Source organism: Corvus cornix, chromosome 1 (genome assembly GCF_000738735.6).
Source record: "Corvus cornix cornix isolate S_Up_H32 chromosome 1, ASM73873v5, whole genome shotgun sequence".
NCBI classification, from domain to species: domain Eukaryota; kingdom Metazoa; phylum Chordata; class Aves; order Passeriformes; family Corvidae; genus Corvus; species Corvus cornix.
Window position 1 is genome coordinate 30,243,030 of NC_046332.1, and position 21,241 is coordinate 30,264,270.

General features: G+C 42.1%; 1 protein-coding gene across 2 annotated transcripts in view; it reads right to left on the minus strand.

Annotated features, from left to right (window-relative positions):
- LOC104690276 (ovostatin-like) overlaps positions 1-21,241 on the minus strand; it is a 29,832-nt gene that overhangs the window by 6,470 nt on the left and 2,121 nt on the right. For both annotated transcript variants that reach the window (XM_010400983.3, XM_010400982.3), the window contains exons 3-29: positions 20,680-20,836; positions 19,701-19,753; positions 19,203-19,223; positions 18,280-18,448; positions 17,528-17,612; positions 16,745-16,862; positions 15,995-16,115; positions 15,678-15,787; positions 14,642-14,800; positions 13,672-13,896; positions 13,405-13,462; positions 12,213-12,358; positions 11,701-11,844; positions 10,923-11,093; positions 10,215-10,335; positions 9,063-9,153; positions 8,159-8,387; positions 7,818-7,944; positions 6,854-6,975; positions 6,163-6,214; positions 5,765-5,848; positions 4,605-4,781; positions 4,036-4,117; positions 2,991-3,147; positions 2,441-2,515; positions 993-1,158; positions 222-442 (exon numbers count right to left, since the gene is read on the minus strand). In XM_010400983.3, the coding sequence (XP_010399285.2) occupies positions 222-442; positions 993-1,158; positions 2,441-2,515; positions 2,991-3,147; positions 4,036-4,117; positions 4,605-4,781; positions 5,765-5,848; positions 6,163-6,214; positions 6,854-6,975; positions 7,818-7,944; positions 8,159-8,387; positions 9,063-9,153; positions 10,215-10,335; positions 10,923-11,093; positions 11,701-11,844; positions 12,213-12,358; positions 13,405-13,462; positions 13,672-13,896; positions 14,642-14,800; positions 15,678-15,787; positions 15,995-16,115; positions 16,745-16,862; positions 17,528-17,612; positions 18,280-18,448; positions 19,203-19,223; positions 19,701-19,753; positions 20,680-20,836 (3,441 nt within the window). The remainder of the gene's footprint in view (positions 1-221; positions 443-992; positions 1,159-2,440; positions 2,516-2,990; positions 3,148-4,035; positions 4,118-4,604; positions 4,782-5,764; positions 5,849-6,162; positions 6,215-6,853; positions 6,976-7,817; positions 7,945-8,158; positions 8,388-9,062; positions 9,154-10,214; positions 10,336-10,922; positions 11,094-11,700; positions 11,845-12,212; positions 12,359-13,404; positions 13,463-13,671; positions 13,897-14,641; positions 14,801-15,677; positions 15,788-15,994; positions 16,116-16,744; positions 16,863-17,527; positions 17,613-18,279; positions 18,449-19,202; positions 19,224-19,700; positions 19,754-20,679; positions 20,837-21,241) is intronic.

Sequence of the window (21,241 nt, forward strand, 5' to 3'; positions counted from 1 at the left end):
TGGCTAACTTCAAGTTCAGGTAAATTCTCATTGCTTAAAACCAAATTGTGTGTGAAGCTATGAAGAGCATGGTGTGCCCTGAAAAGGCAACCAATGCAAGCACCAATTATCCAGTATTATTCAAATCCATATGCAGTCAGAAAGATTTGTCATACGTCAAGATTCAGCTTGCAGAACAGACTGCTCCCAGAAGCTTTCTTTTTGCCACACTGAGTTGTTACCTGGCTGGAGGAAAAGCCTCCATATGGGTTCTGTTGTTTGATAAGCCAGTACACAATGCGGGAAACGTAAGATAAGTCTTCTGGAGTGAGTTTGGTTCTGCTGAGCAGAGCCAGGAGCACATAGCTGGTCATTTCAATCTCAGCAGAAGGGGCACGGGAATAGAAGTCAGAGAAACGTTCTGCTGGTGGCTTGTTTTCTCTCTGCCAGTGAAGAGAACCACCTGAAAACAGAAAAGTAGGGTATAAAAAGCATGGGAAAAAAAGTTTTTTCAGATCTTGGTGTCCCAGACTGGGTAGGTTTTACTTCCAGGATGGAAAAGAAAACAGGAAGAGATGGAAAGGGAATTAACAAAAGCAGCCTGTGTAAGTCAAAGAGGGATTGAAGCGAAGGCAGTGTAGTAGAAGGATGCTAAGGCAGTCACAAACAGGACCACATGACATAGCCAAGGGAAGTGGGTTTGTTCAGCATGTAGACGAGAAAGCTAACTGGAAAATTAGGTACAATCTTCCAATACCTTGGACTGAGACATGCAGGGGACTTTCTCTCCACCTAAATTACTTCACAATTTCATAAATCAGACCACAGCTCAAACTTTTGTGAAGCCAGAAGAGACAGACAGAAAAATTCCTAGAGATAAATTCAGCAGCATAGCAGGCACGAAATGAGAAGGGAGAACATGCATGACAAAACTGTCCATCAGAGCAGCTTACATGACACAACAGGCCATTCCATCAGCTGCACTGCCCGCACCATGGCCACGCTGCACTTACCAGCCCTGACACCTGCCCCGTCCAGCTTCTCAAGGAAGAACTGGCGTCTTTCCTCTCTGCCAGCTAAGCCATAGACATAGGCAAGGAGGGCCTGGTTATACAGGTTGTGGACCCCATTGCTAAATGCTGTCTCCAAACAGTTCATGCCACTCCGAATGACAGGATGCTGGTAATGCAAAACACAGTAAGGTGTCAGGTACATGGATTTGTGTCTCCACTTCTCTTTAAATACTTCCATCATCGCTTAAGCTGCAATCTCTGACTCTTCATGCTAGAAATATACATGATCCATGGCATGTTTAAGGGCCTACAGAGTGTATCCTGCAAAAAAATGCCCTTCCAGTCATGCTGCCTCCTTTCTGCATTTATTTAGAGGCAGCATGGCCAGAATAACAGAGCACAGTTTCTTTTCCTGATTCATGTGATAACCTTATGCAAGTGAATCCTTTGTCCCTCAGTTGCTTTAGCAATAAAATGTGGGCCATTTTTACTGAACTATGTAAAGTGTGTTGAGACCTCATGAATAAACAGGCTCTCTCAAATGGACATTGCTCATTTGCTAGCTATAACTATCAAGGCAACTCTTCAGACCTTTTAGCCTTACCGACTATCTCTGTGAACTCTTCTTCATCTCAGATAACACCAGCACACTACTAACCATGTCTTGTCTCTGCAGCTTCACTTAAACAGGTTTTGGAGTTTCTTATGAAGGCATTGGAAACTAAATTCATGATGCTGAATAACTATATGATTATGCATAATGTTTTCATCCTGGTGGTCTCATGTACCTTAATGATGGCCCATACCCCATGTCTGAGTGATGTGCAAAGAATCAGCACATCCAGCACACATTTGTCAGATTTGGAACACTTCTCCTCCTCCCCATTATACAAAGAACAAAGTCAGCATAAAAACAAGGTCACAGGGATGTGCAGGAAATATATTACAGAGAACAGAACTTGGCTCTCATTTCCCAATGCCTAGTACTACAACCAGCAGATCATAGTTTCCTTCCATTATTAAGATTTCCGTAGGGAAATGGAAACACAGCTTGGAACTAAAAGCACAAAGTGAGTTTGTAGACTGAAGATTTGGATAGCTTGAACTTTGTACTGGGCAAATTCAGAGAAAATTTCAAAGTGGACTCTGTATGGAGTGGCCAAATTCAGTCTGGATTTTGATCTACTTAGACTAACATTGTCTAAAAACAGGTGGATTCCTCAGGGTTTTTTCAAGTGAATTCATAGGCACTGGATATGTAACTGATTTGTAACACTCATTAAATACTCGCAGGGGACTGCAGGGCTCTGAAAACTGCTGTCTACAATCAGCTACTGTCCTACAATCAGTATTCGAGTTCCTCACTGCAAAAGAACACTGATGTGAGGACTGTGACTTGTGCAGTTTGACAAATGGCTGACTGGGCTAACAGAGTACCAAATACCTACTGCAGCAGAGTGTCCAGCCTCCAGCAATGATGCCACAACATAGGCTGTGAGGGAGTATTCAGCTTCTTCTCCACCCTAATGAAAAACAAGCAAAGAAATGGTTAGGACGAATGTCCTAGAAAGAAACAACATATGAATTAATTCATAGTTCATATATCAGTTAGATTTGAGATCAGCAGTAATTTCTGTCTTCCCGTGTGCACAGGAACAAGAAAGATCAAGTTCACTGAGGATAAAGCCAAAATAATTGACTGCATCTTCTTGACTTTTGTATGTGTGTAATAAAGCACACCATAGCCTGTGACTGAGCATACAATGCAGTGGTGGAAAGTAAAACCTAAGACTTGTAACTCAGTAAGTTCCGCTTGTTTTCACCTCATCATCAAGAGCACACATAAGAATCATGCCCTGCTTGTATAGGAGAGACATGAGATAGCAGTACTAGAAAGAGTAAGGATGTGGTGAAGAGTAAGCTTATGTCTGGCAGAAATTATCCAAATCAATCCAGATGGCAGGACTGGAAGTTTGTGGCTCTACTTATCTCAGTTACCTTCAAAGCATTGTTGAAATGTGACCCAGCATTTTCAAAGCAGCCATCTGACTTCTGCTTGCTTGCCAGCCAGATTAACGTTTGAGACTGGACGTTGTCATCAATGTAGATGTAGCGTTTGGCTTGCTCCAGTGACTTGTACACAAAGGCAGTGAGCCTGCAGGTGCCCCAGAAACAGAAAGCAGGTATGGTGTGAACAAGACCAAGGAGATTTACCAGTGCATAGGATGTGCATAGAAAATGACGTAAAATGAACTTCATAATGTTTGAGGTTAAAGAAGAAGGTGTTTTCTAAGTTTTAAATAAGTAACATATGTAAAATCCTGATACTAAAAATTGACCTGCTATTTCTCCATTACTGTGCTGAAACCATTCTTTTAGAGCAGCAGTAAAGTATAGGCACAGCTTGATGATTGATGTTACCAATTTCTGGTCTTAATTAATTGAATTATGAAACAAACCAGGTTGGAAGGGATTCTTGGAATCTCCTGTTCAACCACCTGCTTAAACTAAGACCAACTTAGAGCTATGTCAGGCTGCTCAGTATTTTGTCCAGTCGTGAAAATCTCTAGGGATAGAGATATCTACATCCTCTCTGGGCATTTGTCTCAGTGCTCCAGCCTTCTCCTGGGGAAGACTTTTATTCCTTCTACCCACTTGGAGTTGTCTCTGTAGCAACTTGAGTAAGGACAAACTCTTGTCCTTACTCTGTGAAGATCTGATAAGAGTTTGACTCTGTTTTTCCACAATGTCCATCTAGGCAGCAGAGAGGTTTACCCAGGTCTCCCATTAGCTTCCTCTTCTACAGGCTAAACAAACCCAGATCCTTCAGTTTCCCCTTGAACATTATGTACTCCAGCTCCCAACCATCATACCATCCTTCTGTTGCCCTCTTTCCAGTTATTAATCTCTCCTTTACTGGGGGATTCAAATTAATTGAACTGTATTCACTTAGTCTATTAAAAATAAGAATCACTGAATACTTGCATCATTTTTCAAAGCCTAAAGATCCTGTGCTGGGGAAATAGAAAGTGTTGTCACTTACCATACACTCCCTTCTCTATCTCGTAACCCAAAGGAGCTGTAGGATCCGTCCCGGTGTTTGTATGACAGCTGTTTCTGGTAACCTGAAAGCACAATAAAGAAGACATGTTTTCTAATCACAGAAGAGGATTAGTTCTGCTGTTTGTTCAACTGAAGCAGTAAGACTTTTGGATTTAGTATCAAATAATGTATGTCCAGCAAATAATGCCAACCACTATGAATTCCAGCTGCTTTTACTCCTGGAAGAATGACATGCTGCTTTGAGGTGCTCTCATGGCCTGCTCCTGTGCAATAATTGGGGTGCTGGAATTTAGAGAGGAGTGCTTACCATGTAGAGCTGAAGAGTTCAACGCACACAATCACAATATTAGATCACAGAATCCCAGTTTAATCTGAGTTGGAAGGGACCCACAAAGACAATTGAGTCCACCTCTTAACCATGCACAGAATCCCAAAAATCACACCTTATGCCTGACAGCATCGTCCAAACACACTTCTTAAACTCTGACAGGCTTGGTCCTGTGACCATTTCCCCGAGGAAGAAGATGGAAGAATCTGAAAACCTCTTACCTGTGGATAAATATCCAGTACCCCTGACTCTAATCTCTTCAGTCAGCTGCCCAGTCTTATTCAGATAATCCAGGGCATAGATGTTGGGTGTGAACAAGGCCATGTTCTGTTCTCCGCAGCCATAAGGCATATGGAGGAGGTTATCTAAGTTCCGCAGGGCTGTACCCAAAATGTCTCCTGAAGAGTGAAAAATGTAAGAAGTCAGCTCAGTTCAGACATGTTTTTATTACATAGCATTATACATTGCTCTATACCATCTTATTATGAACCCAAGGGCAATGACTAATAAAGAGAAATCATAGTAACCAAAGACACATCGTAGAAGAAAAGTGATGAAATGGCCCCATTTTTCATTTCTTATCAGGATAATGGCCACCTGGGAGAAACTGAGAATTTGAGAGAACAAGATGAGCACCAATACTGGCTGGCATGGCTTCTGAGAAACAGCTATGAATCCTTGGAAGGGTTAGATTCCCCTGCCCTTTACAGCCTGCTTCCTGCTTCTGCATGTACATGTGAAAATGTTGTGTGGGGTACGATGCTGATGGGCCACAGAGGCTGTAATTGCACAGCATCAGCACATCCCACGCAGACCTGGGCATGCAAACCAACTGTGTTTGGAAAACAATCCGAGTTCAGAACCTCAAAAAATTTTCACTGAAGAGAACCCTTGAGTCTTGATAATGACTTTCAGATCAGTAGAGCTGATTGGGACCTGAAACTTTTATTCTGTGGGAGCTTACTGACTTACCAATGTTTTTCATTATGCAAAATGATAAATTTGAAATTATGCAGTCAGCAAAGTCCTGAAGATTTCTTTCAAAAAAATTAAGATAATTTTTTTCCAAAGAAGTCTGCCTTATGTTACTTTTCAGCTGAATTAGCTGTTTTACTCTACAGAGTTGGATATGCTAATGCAGTATAATCTGAAATGCAATATAAATGGAAATTATTGGACTATTTTGTCCTCCCTTGCTATGAGAGAATTTTCAGCAACTTTTGTGTCTCACTGCCATTTTGCAAAGTAGAAAACTTACCTTCTAAAATCAAGAAGAATTACTTCTTCAACTTAACATAAGGTTTGTATGCGTATACCTGATGGCAATTGGTGCAGCACAAGAGAAACACAATTTTGCATTTAGTCTAAGTACTAAACTTACCAATGACAGAAAAATAAGCTCTGGCTGATCCCTGCACTACGTTACTTGGCAAGCTGAGAGACACTTGTTCAGAAATCTTTTTGCCTGATGACAAAATATGAAAAACAGAATTGTTAAAATTATGGGGTTTTTTACAGAAGACTCTACTTCATAAGCATAACTACAGTGACTGCTACAGTCTTCAGTCTGGGTAAAGAAAATGCTTCAGAGACTTGCCCAATGAGTCAAAGGTATCTGAAAATCCTGAATTTTAGCCTAGCACCCTGACCCTGAAAATCTCTTTCCTCCCCTGGAAGGATCTCTGGTTCTGTAGGACAAGATCTACAACACAGTGAAGCAGTTCTACTTTACTCCCTGGAATGACGGAAGGAATGAATGAAGGAATGAGCTGGCCTTACCTTTTGCACAGACAAGGGAACTCTGAGTCAACTCCTTTTTAATACCTTCAGGCTGTTTGATTGCAATGAAGCGGTCAGGAAGAGAAAGAAAAGTGCAGAACATCACCATTAAACCATGACAATTTAGCAGTGTTAGTATGTGCTTATCCAGGCTGTGCACCTCTTGTACCCAGTCATATCCTAGCTCCACTAGAATATCTCGTGGTCCATGGATCCCTCTCTTACCCCACATCCCATCCAGAGCAACTTCCTACTTAAAAAGCAGTTAAAAATTAGGTATTTCCAGCCTCTGAGATACTCTGTCCAATTAATCCAATGTAGCTGTTGGTTTATGATGCTCAAGATAAACCCTTTTCCTTTTATATCTTCCCTCCACCCTCCTCCCTAGTATTCGAGTCACAGGCTACAGGTGCTTAAAAGTAAGGTATGGAATCTCCTTCCTCCTGGCAACGTGGGCTGTCAGGACATGTGTGCTCATGGTCCCATGAAGGGGACAGTGGGAGGAGGACAGTGGATGCCGTGATCACTGTGATTTTCACTCTTATTTTGATATGGAGAAGCCCACTGTACACAGGTACTGTAGTGCCTCCTCATTGTACTGCCCTCCCTCCCTCCTAACTGCTTCTAACCCACAGCTACAGGAATTCCAGTTTCCATCAGGCAGAAAGCACCTGCAGATTTCCTACCATACCTCAACAAGTAGGGTTTGAAACAAGGTGTCCCTGTAAATGGTCTTCTCTTCTGAAGATGTGCCATTTCCAGTACCTCTGGTGTTCAGTTTGGCCTCAGCAGTAATCACGAATTTCACCTCACCTGGAAAGCCACCCACCAGCCCAAGAAAAGGAAGTTATCCTCAATGTCTACAATTACTCCTGGTTTTGACTGCCTCTTCTAGGCTGATGAACTGCTGAGAAATGTATTTTCTCTAAAGACAGCTCAGTAAAACCAAATTTCATGAAGACTCCACGTCTGTTCATTAGTGGAAAGGAGTGCTTGCCTGGGGCCCTTATATCAGGAATGAAAAAAGGGTGATCCTGACCAAAAAATGGATATTCACTACCAGTTTCCCCATCTCTCTAGCCTTGTACTGAGTTTTCTCTGGCCTAGGGCAGTGTTGCAATAGTTTAATCATAGCTCTTCTGCCTTTATTCGTATTTCAACTTTTGGAGCACTTACACATGCAGGTAATTACAATTGCTTTTAAAAAAAGTGTGGGCTTGAAGGCAGTGTGGATTAACACAGCTAGAAAACTGGGAAGGAGCAATGTCCTTATTGCCCACTGAGAATCCAGTCCAAAATTATTAGCACATTTTATTCTTACTAAATACCTTTGGTTAGATACAAAAATGTCAGCTGAAAGATCATAGGCACATGAAATCCTGATAGTATTTCTTACATCTGGCAAGTGAAGAAGAGTTCTTCCTAAAATGAGTAGGAAGTGGACTAACCAAAAACCAGAAGAGGTGAAACACCAGAACAATTCACCTGTCTTTCAGCACATCTAAGGGAGTTTTAGCAGAGGTCCAATGTTAAGTTTGGAGCAATTAATGGAGTTGTAAGGAAATGCCTGCTTGTGGATTACTGATGCTGCCCTAACGAGTGGGAGTAGAAAGATCAGACAGGGATATATCAAGGTGATAAAAAGACAAACTTACCAAGTTTTTGGGGGCTAACAGCCCAAATATAGGTTTTTCTTTCATTGGCACACACTGTTGCTGTGTTGCCCCCAGACGAAAGGATCTCTGCCTCATAGTCACTTGACTGTGCCAGTATGGCACTGATCTGAGACAAAGAAAGAAGGAGCAAGATTACAGATGGAGGAGAATGACCTTAAAGTCAGGCTGCAGAGCAAGGGAGGCTGCTGCATTACTCAGTATTTACTGTGTTTTGCACAGCACAGTACCCATACCCTCTGCTGAGGTTCCTCCTTCAAGAGCAAAAAGATCTCTTGGGAAACAAGCAAACCACATAGGAAGTAAAAGGGAACTTGATATACCTGGACACACTGGTTGAGGTAGTTGAAGACATTGGCTATTAAATTAAATTTTTCCCCTCGAGTGACAGAGTATGGCAGGGTGAGGTCCACAAAGAATGGTTGGAATGCCGTCAGTGAAACAGGTGAGGAGATGCCAAACCCGGCATCATCCTGCACACAGAAAGCGCTGGCTTTCCATTCTGTGATGCTGTCAGGAATGGTGTAAGAGACATCGACCTCTCCTCTGGAACTGAAGAGAATAAGAAACACAGAATGAGAAATGATCTTTGGAATTTTTCAAGACAAATCATAGAATAGGCTCTCGGCTTGAGTTAGAACTTCTAACTTTTTATCTCATTTTCTACAAGATACCTTTCCATATTTAAAAAAAATGTTATAATGCTTGAAGTAAAGATAAAGGTGCTGGTTAACTACATGTTAAAAAGCACTTAAATACTCAACTTTTTGAATTTAGAGATACCAATTGCTGAAAAACCAGAATGTCCAAACACACAGATTAGAAGTAATAAATTTAGATTAATGTTCTAGAACAGCATCTGGAGGCATAGTTCAAATGGAAATATTCTCATTGCAGATGCTGTGATAGCCTGAAAGAAAAGAAAAATAAACTGAGTTTTTTGCTGCTGAATTAAAAATTGGATGAAAAATAACAAGCTCCTTCCCTCTCCTTAAAAAAAACCTTTCACTCTTAGCTCCTATTTATTTCTCCCCATCAGAAAGACAGGGAACAGAGCACAGCACATTTTTGTCTGCAACAGTCATTGATCAAGATGGGAAAAGTAGATCCATGTCTACAAAGCAAACATATCTTCCATGGTTCCTTCCCAGAGTCCATTTTAGCTAAACGAATCAACTCAAAAATCCACACAGGAAAAAAGAAGTGAAGATAAACAAACATACTTACTCAGTGTTAACCAGCTCCCAAATCCAGGTCTCGGGGAAGAATTTCCGAACAGTGCTGACACCACCACTCCCACCAGTAATCACCGACTCACCTACAAGTGGGGATATCGTTAAAGGATAATATTAGAGACATCATGTGAGAAGGATCTGAAGTTCTGTCACACATGCTTCACATCACCAATGAAACTAAATATCCCATTTGAGCATTTTTAAATTTTTTTTCCCTGCCATATAATAGGGGAATTTGCAAGAGATATGGGGATGTGCAAAGAAACAATTCTTATCGATTCTCTTTTCCCATGGGAAAATACTGGAAAAATCAGCTATTTTACAAGACATTTTACTTTGTTTCATACAGAAAGGTCTCATCATTCAGTTAGAAAAATGTGTTCCCCATCCTCTACAACAAGCTCTGCTTGATTTGTAAACGGGCAACAGTAGCCAGTATTGTCATCAAAGATTATAAATGCTTTACAATGACTTAGAATCATATAATTACAGAATCACTGAAAAAAAATCTAGGTTGGGAACAACCCCTGTAGTTCTCTAGTCCAGTCTTGAAGTAGGATTAACTTCAAAGTCAGATCAGGTTGCTTCTCGTGCAGCTCAGTTTTGAAAACCAGCAGTGATGGAAATTCCAAAACCTCCTGGAGAATCCTTTCTAGTGTACCACAATTCTCACAAGGAAGAACTTCCTCCTGATGTTGAATAACACTTTCCCTTGTTGCAACTTACAACTGCTACTTTCGCTCTTTTTCTGAGCAATCTGACTTGATAGAGAGATAATCGTAACTCTTGCTGATCTATAAAGGTTTAGGAGACTTTGTGCTAAGTGTGCTAAGTGCTGTTTGAACTCTTGACTCTTAAATATTTAATTGAATTATGATTTGATGAAAGGTTCTGACCTGAAAACCCAATATCAGTTTATGAAAGAAGCAGCATCACAGTATTCCCTGTCTTTTCTATTTGCACCTGCACCTGAGAGAAAATTGATTTTGCTGCAAGGACTGCCAGAAAGATTACAGGATGCCAGCTGGGACATACAGACCTATTCCCCCCAACCCCCCAATATACTTGCTGTTATTTTATACAGGCAACAGTTTTGAAGACCCCATAGACTGAGACTGGAGATACAGAGTGAACCTTCTTTTACCTGAGACCTTGAGATCGGCGTTGTAGTAGTGAGAAGGGTAATCTTCTGTATCTGATCTGTCTTCATTGCACAGAACTGGTTTCCGTAGCACAGAGTTGGTGAACACTTTCAGACCCATTTCCTAAATGTGAAAGAACCTATCAAGTCACTCAGGGCATTTACTAACTGCCATGCCAATGGTTATCACTCCTCATTTCTCCCTTCCTTCATCACATTCCATCACATCCCACTCTTTCAGCCCTGAATGTCTCAACTCTACCTGGCCAACCTCTGTGTATTCTTACGGAGCAGTGACACTTGTGTTCTGCAAAGAATAGTGATGATGAGTCTGATGTTGGCCTTATGTCTTAGGGCACAGGGCCAGTGGGCAGTGGAGTCCACAGTATTAGGAATTGAGTGACCTGCATCACAGGCACAGATCATTACAAGAAATGCCTGAAGTCATGAGCCAAGGCCGTGGTCCTGCCTAGGAAACATCTACTGCACCATGGGCAGCACTCCAGTGATTTTCTAGCAGTGATTTTCAGACCTCCTGAGTAAGTGATGAGGACAAGAAGGCAGAAAGTGGGTGATCAGATGCTTTAGGCAGTTTCAGGCATTAGCTGCCTTCTTTCAGCAGTAAGAACCACCACTTGGGAAAGCTGAATGCTAATGTGCCTGAATTTTTCTGGAAGCCCTCCCACTTAGTCTCCCACAGAGACCACATACCCTGAAAATCCTGTAGACATCTCCATCACGACTGACATTCACAGGTTCAAAGTACAAGCCATCAGAAAAGATGGTTTTGGATGGGGTACACGCCTGTGGCCTGTCATCTTCCAGGTTGAGCCCATTGTAGTAATAGCCATATAAATCACCCCCACCAAGCTGGTAGTACACCTGGAGGTGAGAATGACTAGTGTAAGCACGAGGAGGGTCTCAGGCAGTTGCAAAATCACATATATTCAAAGCTTATGGTGGACCCTGAGCAATCCTGTAGACTTTAGTGGGCTTGCCTAGTGATGCCTACATAGAGATGAATAAGCAATTTGGACTGGACTGGACTGTATCCTCCTCCTTCTGAGCTGCAATGGCTTTGTGGAGTGAACTTGAGCAGAAAGCATGGAGATGTACTCCTGAGTGATCCTGAGAGGAGACCGGAGTTTTACAAGACACTAGCTGTCATCTACAGCTTTTGTTCTGGGCTCAAGGCCTACCTGTGCCATAAAAATGCATTTTTGATGTAATCACTCCACAGAGAGGAAATATGCTGTCAAAGATTTACATTAGGCATATTCTTGGGATACGTGTTACACTGCCATGCTTCCCAAAAGCAGTGTTGTGCTATCAATTTCTGTCTTTGAAGAATACAATTGCCTTAGACCTTCCTTTAACCACAGATGTCTGTTTCCAAAGGAAAAAATAAAAATACAGTCAGCAGCAGCATCACCAGTGGGAACTGTGCGTTCCTAGCTGAAAAGAACACAGGACTGGGGATGTGACTTACGCTCTCGGCAGATAACTCCTGCCCAGACTGAAGAAGGACGCTCTGAATTGCTCGCAGGGCACAGTAGGAGTTGGCGGCAGCATCCAGGTGGAGTCCAACTTTAGAGCCCGGGAGACCCTGCTTCTCAGAGAACTTGAGCTGGACCTGGTGGTTAACAAATCCAAGATGGAACTCAGGTGAATCAGATTGGCACACAGACCTAAATCTCACCTTTCCCGGACACTCAGTCTATTCCCTGTGGGACAAAGCCCCTACCGCTAGATGGCCCTTCTGGATCCGTTTGTAAAAATTCGCGTAATCCCCTAGCCACCCTTCTCTCCCTGCTGTGTGCAGTTTTGTCTGAGTCTGACCATATGTACCAATTCCAGGGACAGTTTCTCACGATCCCAGTCACATCTGCACCTTTTCCATTCCTAAATGCCACCCGTATTGTGGGGCTCTTGATGAGGTAATTTCCTGACTTTTGCAGCAAACCCTGACATGTCCCTCAATAAGAAAGCAAAGGTTTTCACCTTATTTTTGAAGCATATATCACTGTGTATTCTGGAGCTGTCAGCCACTATCTCTCCATGAGGATGCACCGTGTAGACCAGCAGTCTGGCGCTGGGGGCGAGCTTCTCAGTGACAGTCAGTGTGATGGAGAATGTACCTCTGGAAGCTGTGGAAGGAACATGGATCAGGGAAGGACAAGCCAGCAAAAGAGATAAGACAAACCTCAGCTTTGGTGGAAGGACCACATATTTATTCATAACCTATTAGCACCTTAGAAACCCAGGGAGTTGGATATTGGAAGATTAATCTCTCAGTGGCAGAGGAACAGCTCCCATCAGCAAGACAACAGACACAAAATGGAGGATGCTGAGACCAGAGTGCTTTGCAGAGAGCAGTCTAAACTGGGAAGAAGTTGAACATGGAAATCTGTGCACAATTGTTATGAGAAGAGCACAAAGTTGCCTTTGGGTCCCAAAACTAGAAGCTCCTACCTAAACCAGAGGAAATAAAGCAATATCCTGAGTTAAAAGAGAGCTCTCTTAATACTAAGAAATAGGGAATTCTTCTCTACATGGATGAAAAGTGCAAGCATATGGACGGGCAATTAAGCTTAAGACTAAAGATGGTAAATATGAAACAAGTCCTATATGTGGATAGAGGCTTACTTAAGCTACCTCCTGAAGTCTGCAAATAGACCAGGTTCTGCAAGAAAAGTTATTTTTAACAACAAAAGGATGAAGATCAGCATCACTATCATTTGTGGGTATTTGGAGACTTCTGAAGGAGCAATGAATTTCAAGAGTTGACTGCTAAATATCCCTGTCAAATGGAACACCTATTTTTCCAAACTTTAAAAAGTGTTATTATTCTAATTGGTGATGACTAGGATGTCACACAGTAACTGTGAGATTATAATACTCCTTGGTGTAATAAAATAATACAATAAAACAGATGAAGAGTGCATTTCATGCGTTTGATCTCAACAAAGTATCTTTCTATTAACAAGATAAAATTGATTTTAATATGGGGGGTTAGCTAGATGCTGCAGCAAAAGAAAATGAATCTGTGAGTAGTAACACGTCATGGGATTTACGAACTAGTACCTGATTTAGCCACAGTTCTCTGCTTTCATCACTTCTTGCAAAACTTACTATGCTCTGGTGCTCAGAAGGATGCTCTGAAGTACAAGTAGTAAGATGGTCTGGAACTTACCACCAGACATGCTGACTTGCTTCTGGCCACTGAGAGTAATTTTTCCTTGTGTCATCACCTGGGCATAGAAAAATCTCATGAAAGTGAGTCAAAAGCACCTTCTCCCTTCCACCATGAAATCATTGATTTTGAGTATTGTTCTGAGAAGCCTCGAAGGCCATCAGGTTGAGCCATGATCTGTAACCACTGTCTGATTGTGAGTTTTCTCCCTTATAGGGTGTCCAAGAGAAGGTGAACAAAAGATGTTTTAGGAATGACAGCACTTACTACATAGTAGAAGTTTGTGTGTGTGGCATTGCTGTAGCCCTCTCTGTTCAGGACATAGTGAACATTGATCATTTGCTGCTGGCCACAGATGAGATTCTCTGTCACTGGCTCAATTTTCAGAAAGCTATTGGTCCGTGAGTAGAAACGCTGGACTAGGAATGAGGCTTTGGGCTCGTTATGAATCCCCCAGATAAAGTCTTCACATTCTTCTGGTGCCTGTTGGACCTATGAAACAGAAAACCGTAGATGGGAAACCAACAGTGTGGAAAAAAAGAAAATGCAAAGCAGGTGAGAGGCAAAGGCATCTTTCCTGTAAAATATTCTGTTAAGGAGCTCATTTTGTGAGGCTGTAAAAGCCACAAGAAAGAACTGGTGTGAAAAATTTGTGCTTCACCAATGCAGAATGAGCAGCCTTCTGGATATGTTAAAGCATCCAGATGCCTGTGGCGTGTTGCAATAGTGGGGTTATTCCAGTTTCTTTCAGGCTTGGGACCAGTTGCATACACTGCTGGGACTTACTGTGAATTGGAATGTCATTGTTCTGAACTACACACTTTTTCTGAGCTCTTCCCATCCCACCAGAACAAAGGCATGACAGTACAAGAAGACCACATGATGGTGACAGGCATGAGTTTGTGCCAGCAGAAATGCAGGGAAGCAGGCAGCAGCAGTGAAAGGTGCTAGCATGCACCAAGGCTAGATGGGGAAGGCAGTGCAGTCTCTGAGGAAGGTCATCTAACACACAGAATAACGAGAAGGAAGATGAATGCAGAAAGAGCTTCTGGGGGGAGGGAAAGGCAGAGAGGGACTAAAGATCACTACAACCCAAAACCACAGCTGGGGTGCAGTCTGCCTCTTCTCTGGTACTGCTGTTTTCTCATGAGTTTCACAGTTTGCAAGTATTCCTTCTAAATCCTCTCTCCCATGAAGTATTCATTCATTAATTAGACTGTAGCCTGTGTTTACTTACTGTCAGCTTAAAACTGGGATCAAAGAAGTTGGATGTGTCAATTGAAAAAGCAGCAGTGCCATTTTTGTCGGTGGTGTATCTGGCCAGATGATCTCCATTGAGCTCCAGCAGGACAGAGCTGTTGGCAACAGGCTCACCATCTGCATTTGTCACAGTGATCTGAACACAACAAATACCCAAGGGATTTAGGAAAAAACCAAAGAACAACAACAAAAAAGGAAAGCTCTGTTTACTAGAGGATGCTCACTTAAACACTGAGGACAATTGCAGGGAGTAGAAATTGAGAATGAAATGTATTGAAGAGGCAAATGTTCCACAACATTTTGAGGGAGCAGGAGTTCTGTGACAGGAAAATGCCCATCAGTGGGGAATTCCCATCAGTGCATAATGGGAAATTCCCATCTGTGCAGAACAAACTATGTACCACAAAGGGAGGAGGAATGTTTATTGTAGAACATTGATTAGCACACCTAAAACAACCAGATGACTGCGTGGCCACAGGCAATCTGTGGAGCTCAGTAGCACCTCTCAGCTCCTACGCATCTGTGCACACCCACAGTCTCCACTTCGTGTCAGGATGATGCTGTACAGGTCATTGTCCTTTTTGTGCCTGTGTTTACCCAGCATGTGTAGGTTGCTAAGAAGTGGGAATGTGCTCCAATATCTATACTGCTTTAAGTGAACATCCCTGGGATTGTGTGATGCAATGCAGGGTGAATTCTACCTTTAGTTTAGGCACAACAGTTCCTGAAGTATTTTGTTGAAGACTCCTCTTCCCCACTCATATGACCTTCCACTTAGTCACTTTTTAGACGTCCTCTTACTATAGCAGAAAAGAGACCCTGACACTCCAGGTGTAATACAATTTTTTTTTCTCTAGGAGTATCAAGAGAACTACACAGTCATTGTTATGCAGCATTATCATGGGAAGCTGACAGCTGCTCAGTCAGGGAACAGCCAGAAATGGGGCAATGCGAAGGTCATCATGCTGTACCTCAGGGAGTTTGGGTCTAAATGTATCCTCTCATGTACCTACCTCACCATGGTAAGGAATTCCCCTCTTGTAATAGGAATCCATATTCCTGAACAGCACTTGGTCATTTTCTTGGTTGACTGAAACGTAGTCATAGGCCTTCATCTGGATACCTGTGAGACACACCCAGTACAAAGGAGAGGAAACAGAAGTCAGACATGGGCAGAAAGCTGTTCCTTTTGATAAGCTGTATGGAGTGGTGATGCTCTGGAAGGAGAGCTACGCAATGAAAACCATGATTGCTGCTTGTTTGCCACACAGATGGTGGAAGTTCCATGCATTAGCTTTAACCAGCTACTCCCAACCTCCACTTGTGTTACCTGTTCCATTTTCAGTGACGATGCTTTCTATGCTGAGGCTGGCATACATAGTGGCATAGCTGCGGTAAAGCTGGAATTTTTTTATGGAGATGACAGTGTTGAAGCAGCCGTCCTTTCCCAGCTGAAAAAGCAGCACAAAGGGGAAAGCCCATTTTTCTCAGTGTTTGGAAAATTGCTCCTAAATCTGTATTAGTGTGTCCCTGAAGAGCTCCCCACCTACCTTACATTTATCACTCCCCAGCTCCCATCCCAGATGACTGTTTCAATATCATTTACTCTAGCACCTGGAAGCTTCTCTCCTTATCCTCTCTAGTCTTCGCTATGCTCATGCTCTTCTTAAACCCATTTTATGTGATGCCTGTGCTTTGTAACCACAGCACATTGAGTCTGAGCTAGTGAACGAATTAATCATTAATTTAACATTAAGTGTCCTCAAAGACTCCCAGTAGAGGTCTGCTGATTAGATTTGGCAAGAATGCAGCCCCAGTGTTATAGAAATGATTGCATATTTACAATTTCATAGGTTTCCCTTCTTCCTACTGATTCTTTCTGAGGAAAAAATCAAAGTCGTTCAGTGAGGTTATTGGTAAAAGCTACGTTCATGGTCTTTCAGCGGTACCTGTGAGATAGTGAGAAAAACCACACCGCTGAGATTGCCTCTCTGGTGTTCCCTTGGAAATTAATGAGGCCACCAAATACTGTGCTTCATGTAAAGCTGGCAGGGAAGAACAGACTTGTTATGTATCATACCAGTCCAGTGACAGCTTCACAGTTTTTTTTCCGGTTTTGTTCACACCGTGGACTGTAAAAGCGCTGCCAACACACATTGATTCGGGCATTCCCTTGTACTGGCTGGCCGTAAGTGTACCTAGGAGAGGAAGAAACACAAGAATTCAATCATGTGGATTTAACATGAAACCTGCAGAAGTTGCAGAACAATGCAGACTCTAAATCCCTCTGGAGTGCCCAGAGCGCAGACGGAAGAGCAGCTGGGAATTACAGTCCTTTAGTGCTAGGAGAATTCCCTTCTACTATTTTTAGGCTGTTTCTGCCATCTTGTTAAAAACCCCCTGATTTATCATTGTCTTGGTGCAATCATTCTTCTGAACTGGAAAGTGGTGCTGGACTCAGGATATCATTCCCTTCTGCTTTTTCTCATTAGTACCTTACACAAAGCAGAACATATTGCAGAAAGACCCTGTTCACCCTTTTAGCTCCTGGCACCCTGCACTTTGGCAGCATCACAGCAAGCAATTTGAATGATAGACTCTCCATTTCTGTAATAATAAAACACAACAGCTAACAAGTATGAAGTGCTTGATTTGGACACACACAAACACTCCCTGTTTTAATTCTGCTATGTAGCAGGAGAAGAGTTATCCTATTTATATCATGAAAGTCACAGCTAAAGGAAATGCTCTAAGCATTCAGAGCATTCTGAAGCAGCAGCAGGATCTCTGCTTCCCAGCACAGCACACCATCCAATGCCTATCCCATTTGTTGTGCACAATTGTGTTGTCTTCTGATACTTACGAAGCACAAACGTTCGCCCGCACTTCTTCATCAAAGAAAGAAATCCTCTTTGGCCCAGAGATTGTCACTTCAAATTTTGGCAGCACTGAGAACGTAGTGTGAATATGAATGATCAGCAATTGCATGCCATACACATGAGTGTGTGTGAGACAGTAAAAAAACAGTTGGCAAAGACATTTTGGCAAAAATTGGCAAAACAGTTTGGCAAAGACATCTCTCTCACAAGGGAGAGGAAATGAATCAAAGAAGAATCTAACTAAGAACTGTCTGTAGTATATTACAATAGAAAAAATACCCTTCAGTGGTAAGATGAGTAACTTCTTTAAAAATAAATAATAATCATACTAATAACAGTCACAGCAAAACCCATGATAAATCACTTTAATCTCTTTTCTTAAAGAAAAATGAGTAATGCCAATGTGCCAAACTAGTTAAGTCCTGGAGAACAAAAGTTATTACACAATTCAGTTGCAGTGAAGGAGAAAGGCAGCAGGTTGAAATAGTAAAATGAAATAGATCGCTGACACTGCTTCTTTTCAACTTATCTTTTATCCCAGGTCACCAGCAATAATGACAATATAGCTGGGAAAGGCCTGTCTCTCATACACCAGTCCACCCAGCTCTCTCCACGTCTTTCTCTTCCAGGCATGAAGTGGAGCATTCAAAGAACTTAAACTCTGCACTAGGAGCTCTTATCTGACTTAGGCCGAGCCTCACTGCTACCACAGGGTATTTTATGAGCCTTTGCTTACCATATTCCTCCACTCTGAAGTACTGGTACTCTTTTTCACCTGACTTTGTCTCCACAGTGATTTGGTAGGACCCCAGAATGGGCTCTGGGATTAATGGAAAGGAGAGCTGGGCGATTCCATGCTTCGATGTTACCTCCAGCCACTGGAAGATACTGTTTTGCTCTGGATCCTGGAGAGTGGAAGAAAGAGATGTAGCAAAACCTTTACCACACTGTTTCTTGCCTCCTTTCAAGTGCTGTCTCCTGATATATTGGCTAAATGCCTCACAGGCTGAGTGCTTTGGAGCTGATGATGTGCTCTGACTTTCCATATCCACTTGTGGATTAAGCAAACCTAAGTTTATGTTTAACTGGGAGTTAGCTACACTGACAGATGGCCTCAGATCATTCAGAAACAGTTCCTGACTGAGACACAGGTTGCGTATCTGTAACTCTTCTAGCATAAATCTTTCTGACTCAACTTTCTCTGTAAAACAGGAATATTATGCTGGCCTCTCTCAGAAAGTGCTTGGAGATGTAGTGATTTGAAATGTGGTACAAGATGATTCATTGTTAGCCTGTCCCTGTGAGAGCATGGCATTTCAGAAAGTCACTATTCTTATGAGCTATGAATGAGAATGAGGCTATTTCACCAGTTATTTGCTGTAGCCCTCCCAAAGTGAGACTGGACAGAACACTCCTGTTTGAACTCTAATGAACGACAGAGCAGCAACCCCACGCCATTTCTGACTAACTTCTCCAGATCTGCTGATTTCTTCTTCTCTATTGCTTGATAGTGGATATTGCCACTGTTCAACCTCAAATCCATTGGCTTTAAATGGTGTGCTCTGGATGAGTCTCCCTCAGCTGTTGACTCTATGGGGAAGGATGAAGCATAGTCTTTCCAAAGGAACTTGTGCTTTAATTTCATGTTGTATCTCTTACCTTAATGATGATTCTGGGATACTGCAGGAGGAGAAAAGGGAGAGAAAAAAAATTATCAAAACATCAATTAACTGACTGTGGAGGTTGATAAATACTAGAACATACGGAAATCTGTGAACATCTTTTTCTGGATAGAGAAGACTGGGCCAAAGAAACAATTTGAAACTCGTCTCTGTAATTAAAGAGAAAATTTTAAGAGGATAACCTGTTTGTGAATTTATCTTTCCTGCAAAAATATCCAGTCTTCTTCTGCATATCTGGGACAGGAAAAGTGACTACAAAACCTGTGTGCTGTGAGAGGTTTCCAGAAGTGCTTTCAGAGCTTTTGCTTTCCATAAAGGCAGGGAAAAGATGGAGTGTGAAGCTAAGGAGTAACAGCAGTTCTCAAAAAATATCAGGAGGCTTATCCCAGGCCCTTCTTATTCAATATCTAAGTGAGAGAGTCTCAGTGAAGAGGTACCTCAAGAGGGTACTTGAAAAGTTTTGAGTTTGACTCACCGTCTCCTGAACAGGTCTGAACTGGGTGTCCAAAGTGACCACACGAAACATCACTGAAAAAGAAACAGGACAAAAAAGGATTACAGAATCATCAAGGTTGGAAGAGACCTCCAGAACTGTCTAGTGTAGCCATCAACCTGGAACCACCATAACCACCCCAAGTGTCACATGCAGATGCCTCTATCATTTATTTTATTAGCAGTGATAAATAATTTTCAGTACACAGCTTTGCCCAGGCTTTTTGGGAAAACTAAAGAGTGCCCAGAGAACATGAAAGGAATTGATTATCTTAACCAGTGAAAAAAAGAAAGCTACAATAAATGTCAGTTGAAATATCTTCAATTCTGACCCACTTGGACTAAAACAACCTCTGTAGTAAATGCAGTTTACTGCCTTCAATCCTTCTTGAAGGACTCCATTCTTTGGAGCATTTCCTAAAAAAACCCTGTTTATACAAACCATTTCAATGAAAAATTCATAGAGAAGGAAGAATTTGTCTTTCTTCTAAGTGTAAACTGTGCTGTGTAGAAGTATAATTATGCTAAAGAGATAGCTAACTCCACCACAGCTAGTACTGTCATTTAAATATTGTGATGGAATCAGCACTTTGAAATAGTTCAGCAGTTAAGGAGAAAGACTTGTTGACAGGAAATAAGGTGCTTGCTTCATTTTTATATTAATTTTAATAGCTCCAAACTCAACCTATTATTTTCTGTATTTTTACGGATACTTTTCATGTGACTGTCCTCAAGAAAACCTGACAGAACTCGAGAGCCTGAAAATGCAATTAACCCAGTACAAACACATGAACTCTACTACTTCGTTGTGTTTTTGTGAATTGGTTCTATTTTTCACTAACTTTGATAGTCCCAAACTCGGATGAGATTTTTTTATTGCGCAAGAGTAAGTTCCTGTCATCCTAGACCCACCCTTGCACGCAATTTCTCACTTCTCTAGCTGACTCAAACTCATCATCCACCTGTTTGCCCTGGTTTGTAGAGGGGTTTGTCCGTCTGGATGAAGACAGCACCATCCACGTTCTGAATTGCCACTGATCTTCTCTCAGCTAAGTCGACTGTGGCGCCTTTAGCAGAGAAGGAAATGAATGCCAGAGGATCAGAAGCAGCAGGAGGAACCTGGAGAGGAACAAAACCCCGGAGGAAAAGTGGTAAATGAGACATGTTGAGGTTCCCTGAGGCCCAGGGTTTTTGAGTAAGACACTGTCAGTTGAGTCACAAATAGCTTATACAAAGTCATGAGAAGTCCCACCTTTGTCAGCTGGGTAATTTCTGGGAATTCCTGCTGTGGAAGTCCCATAATCTGTCACCAGACAATAAGATTTGAAGCTCTGCTCTGTCCTGCACATTTCACTGCTTACATGCAGGTTGCCACAGTCATATTCCCTTAATTCTGAAGTGTTTTCTCCTGCTGCATTCTGGAAGACCTCACCTTGGGACTCTCTGTCTTGTCTGTACAGATCTTACAGAGTCATAGGAAAGGGAATAACCCGTCTGGGTTCTCTTGCTTGATACTTAAACAGT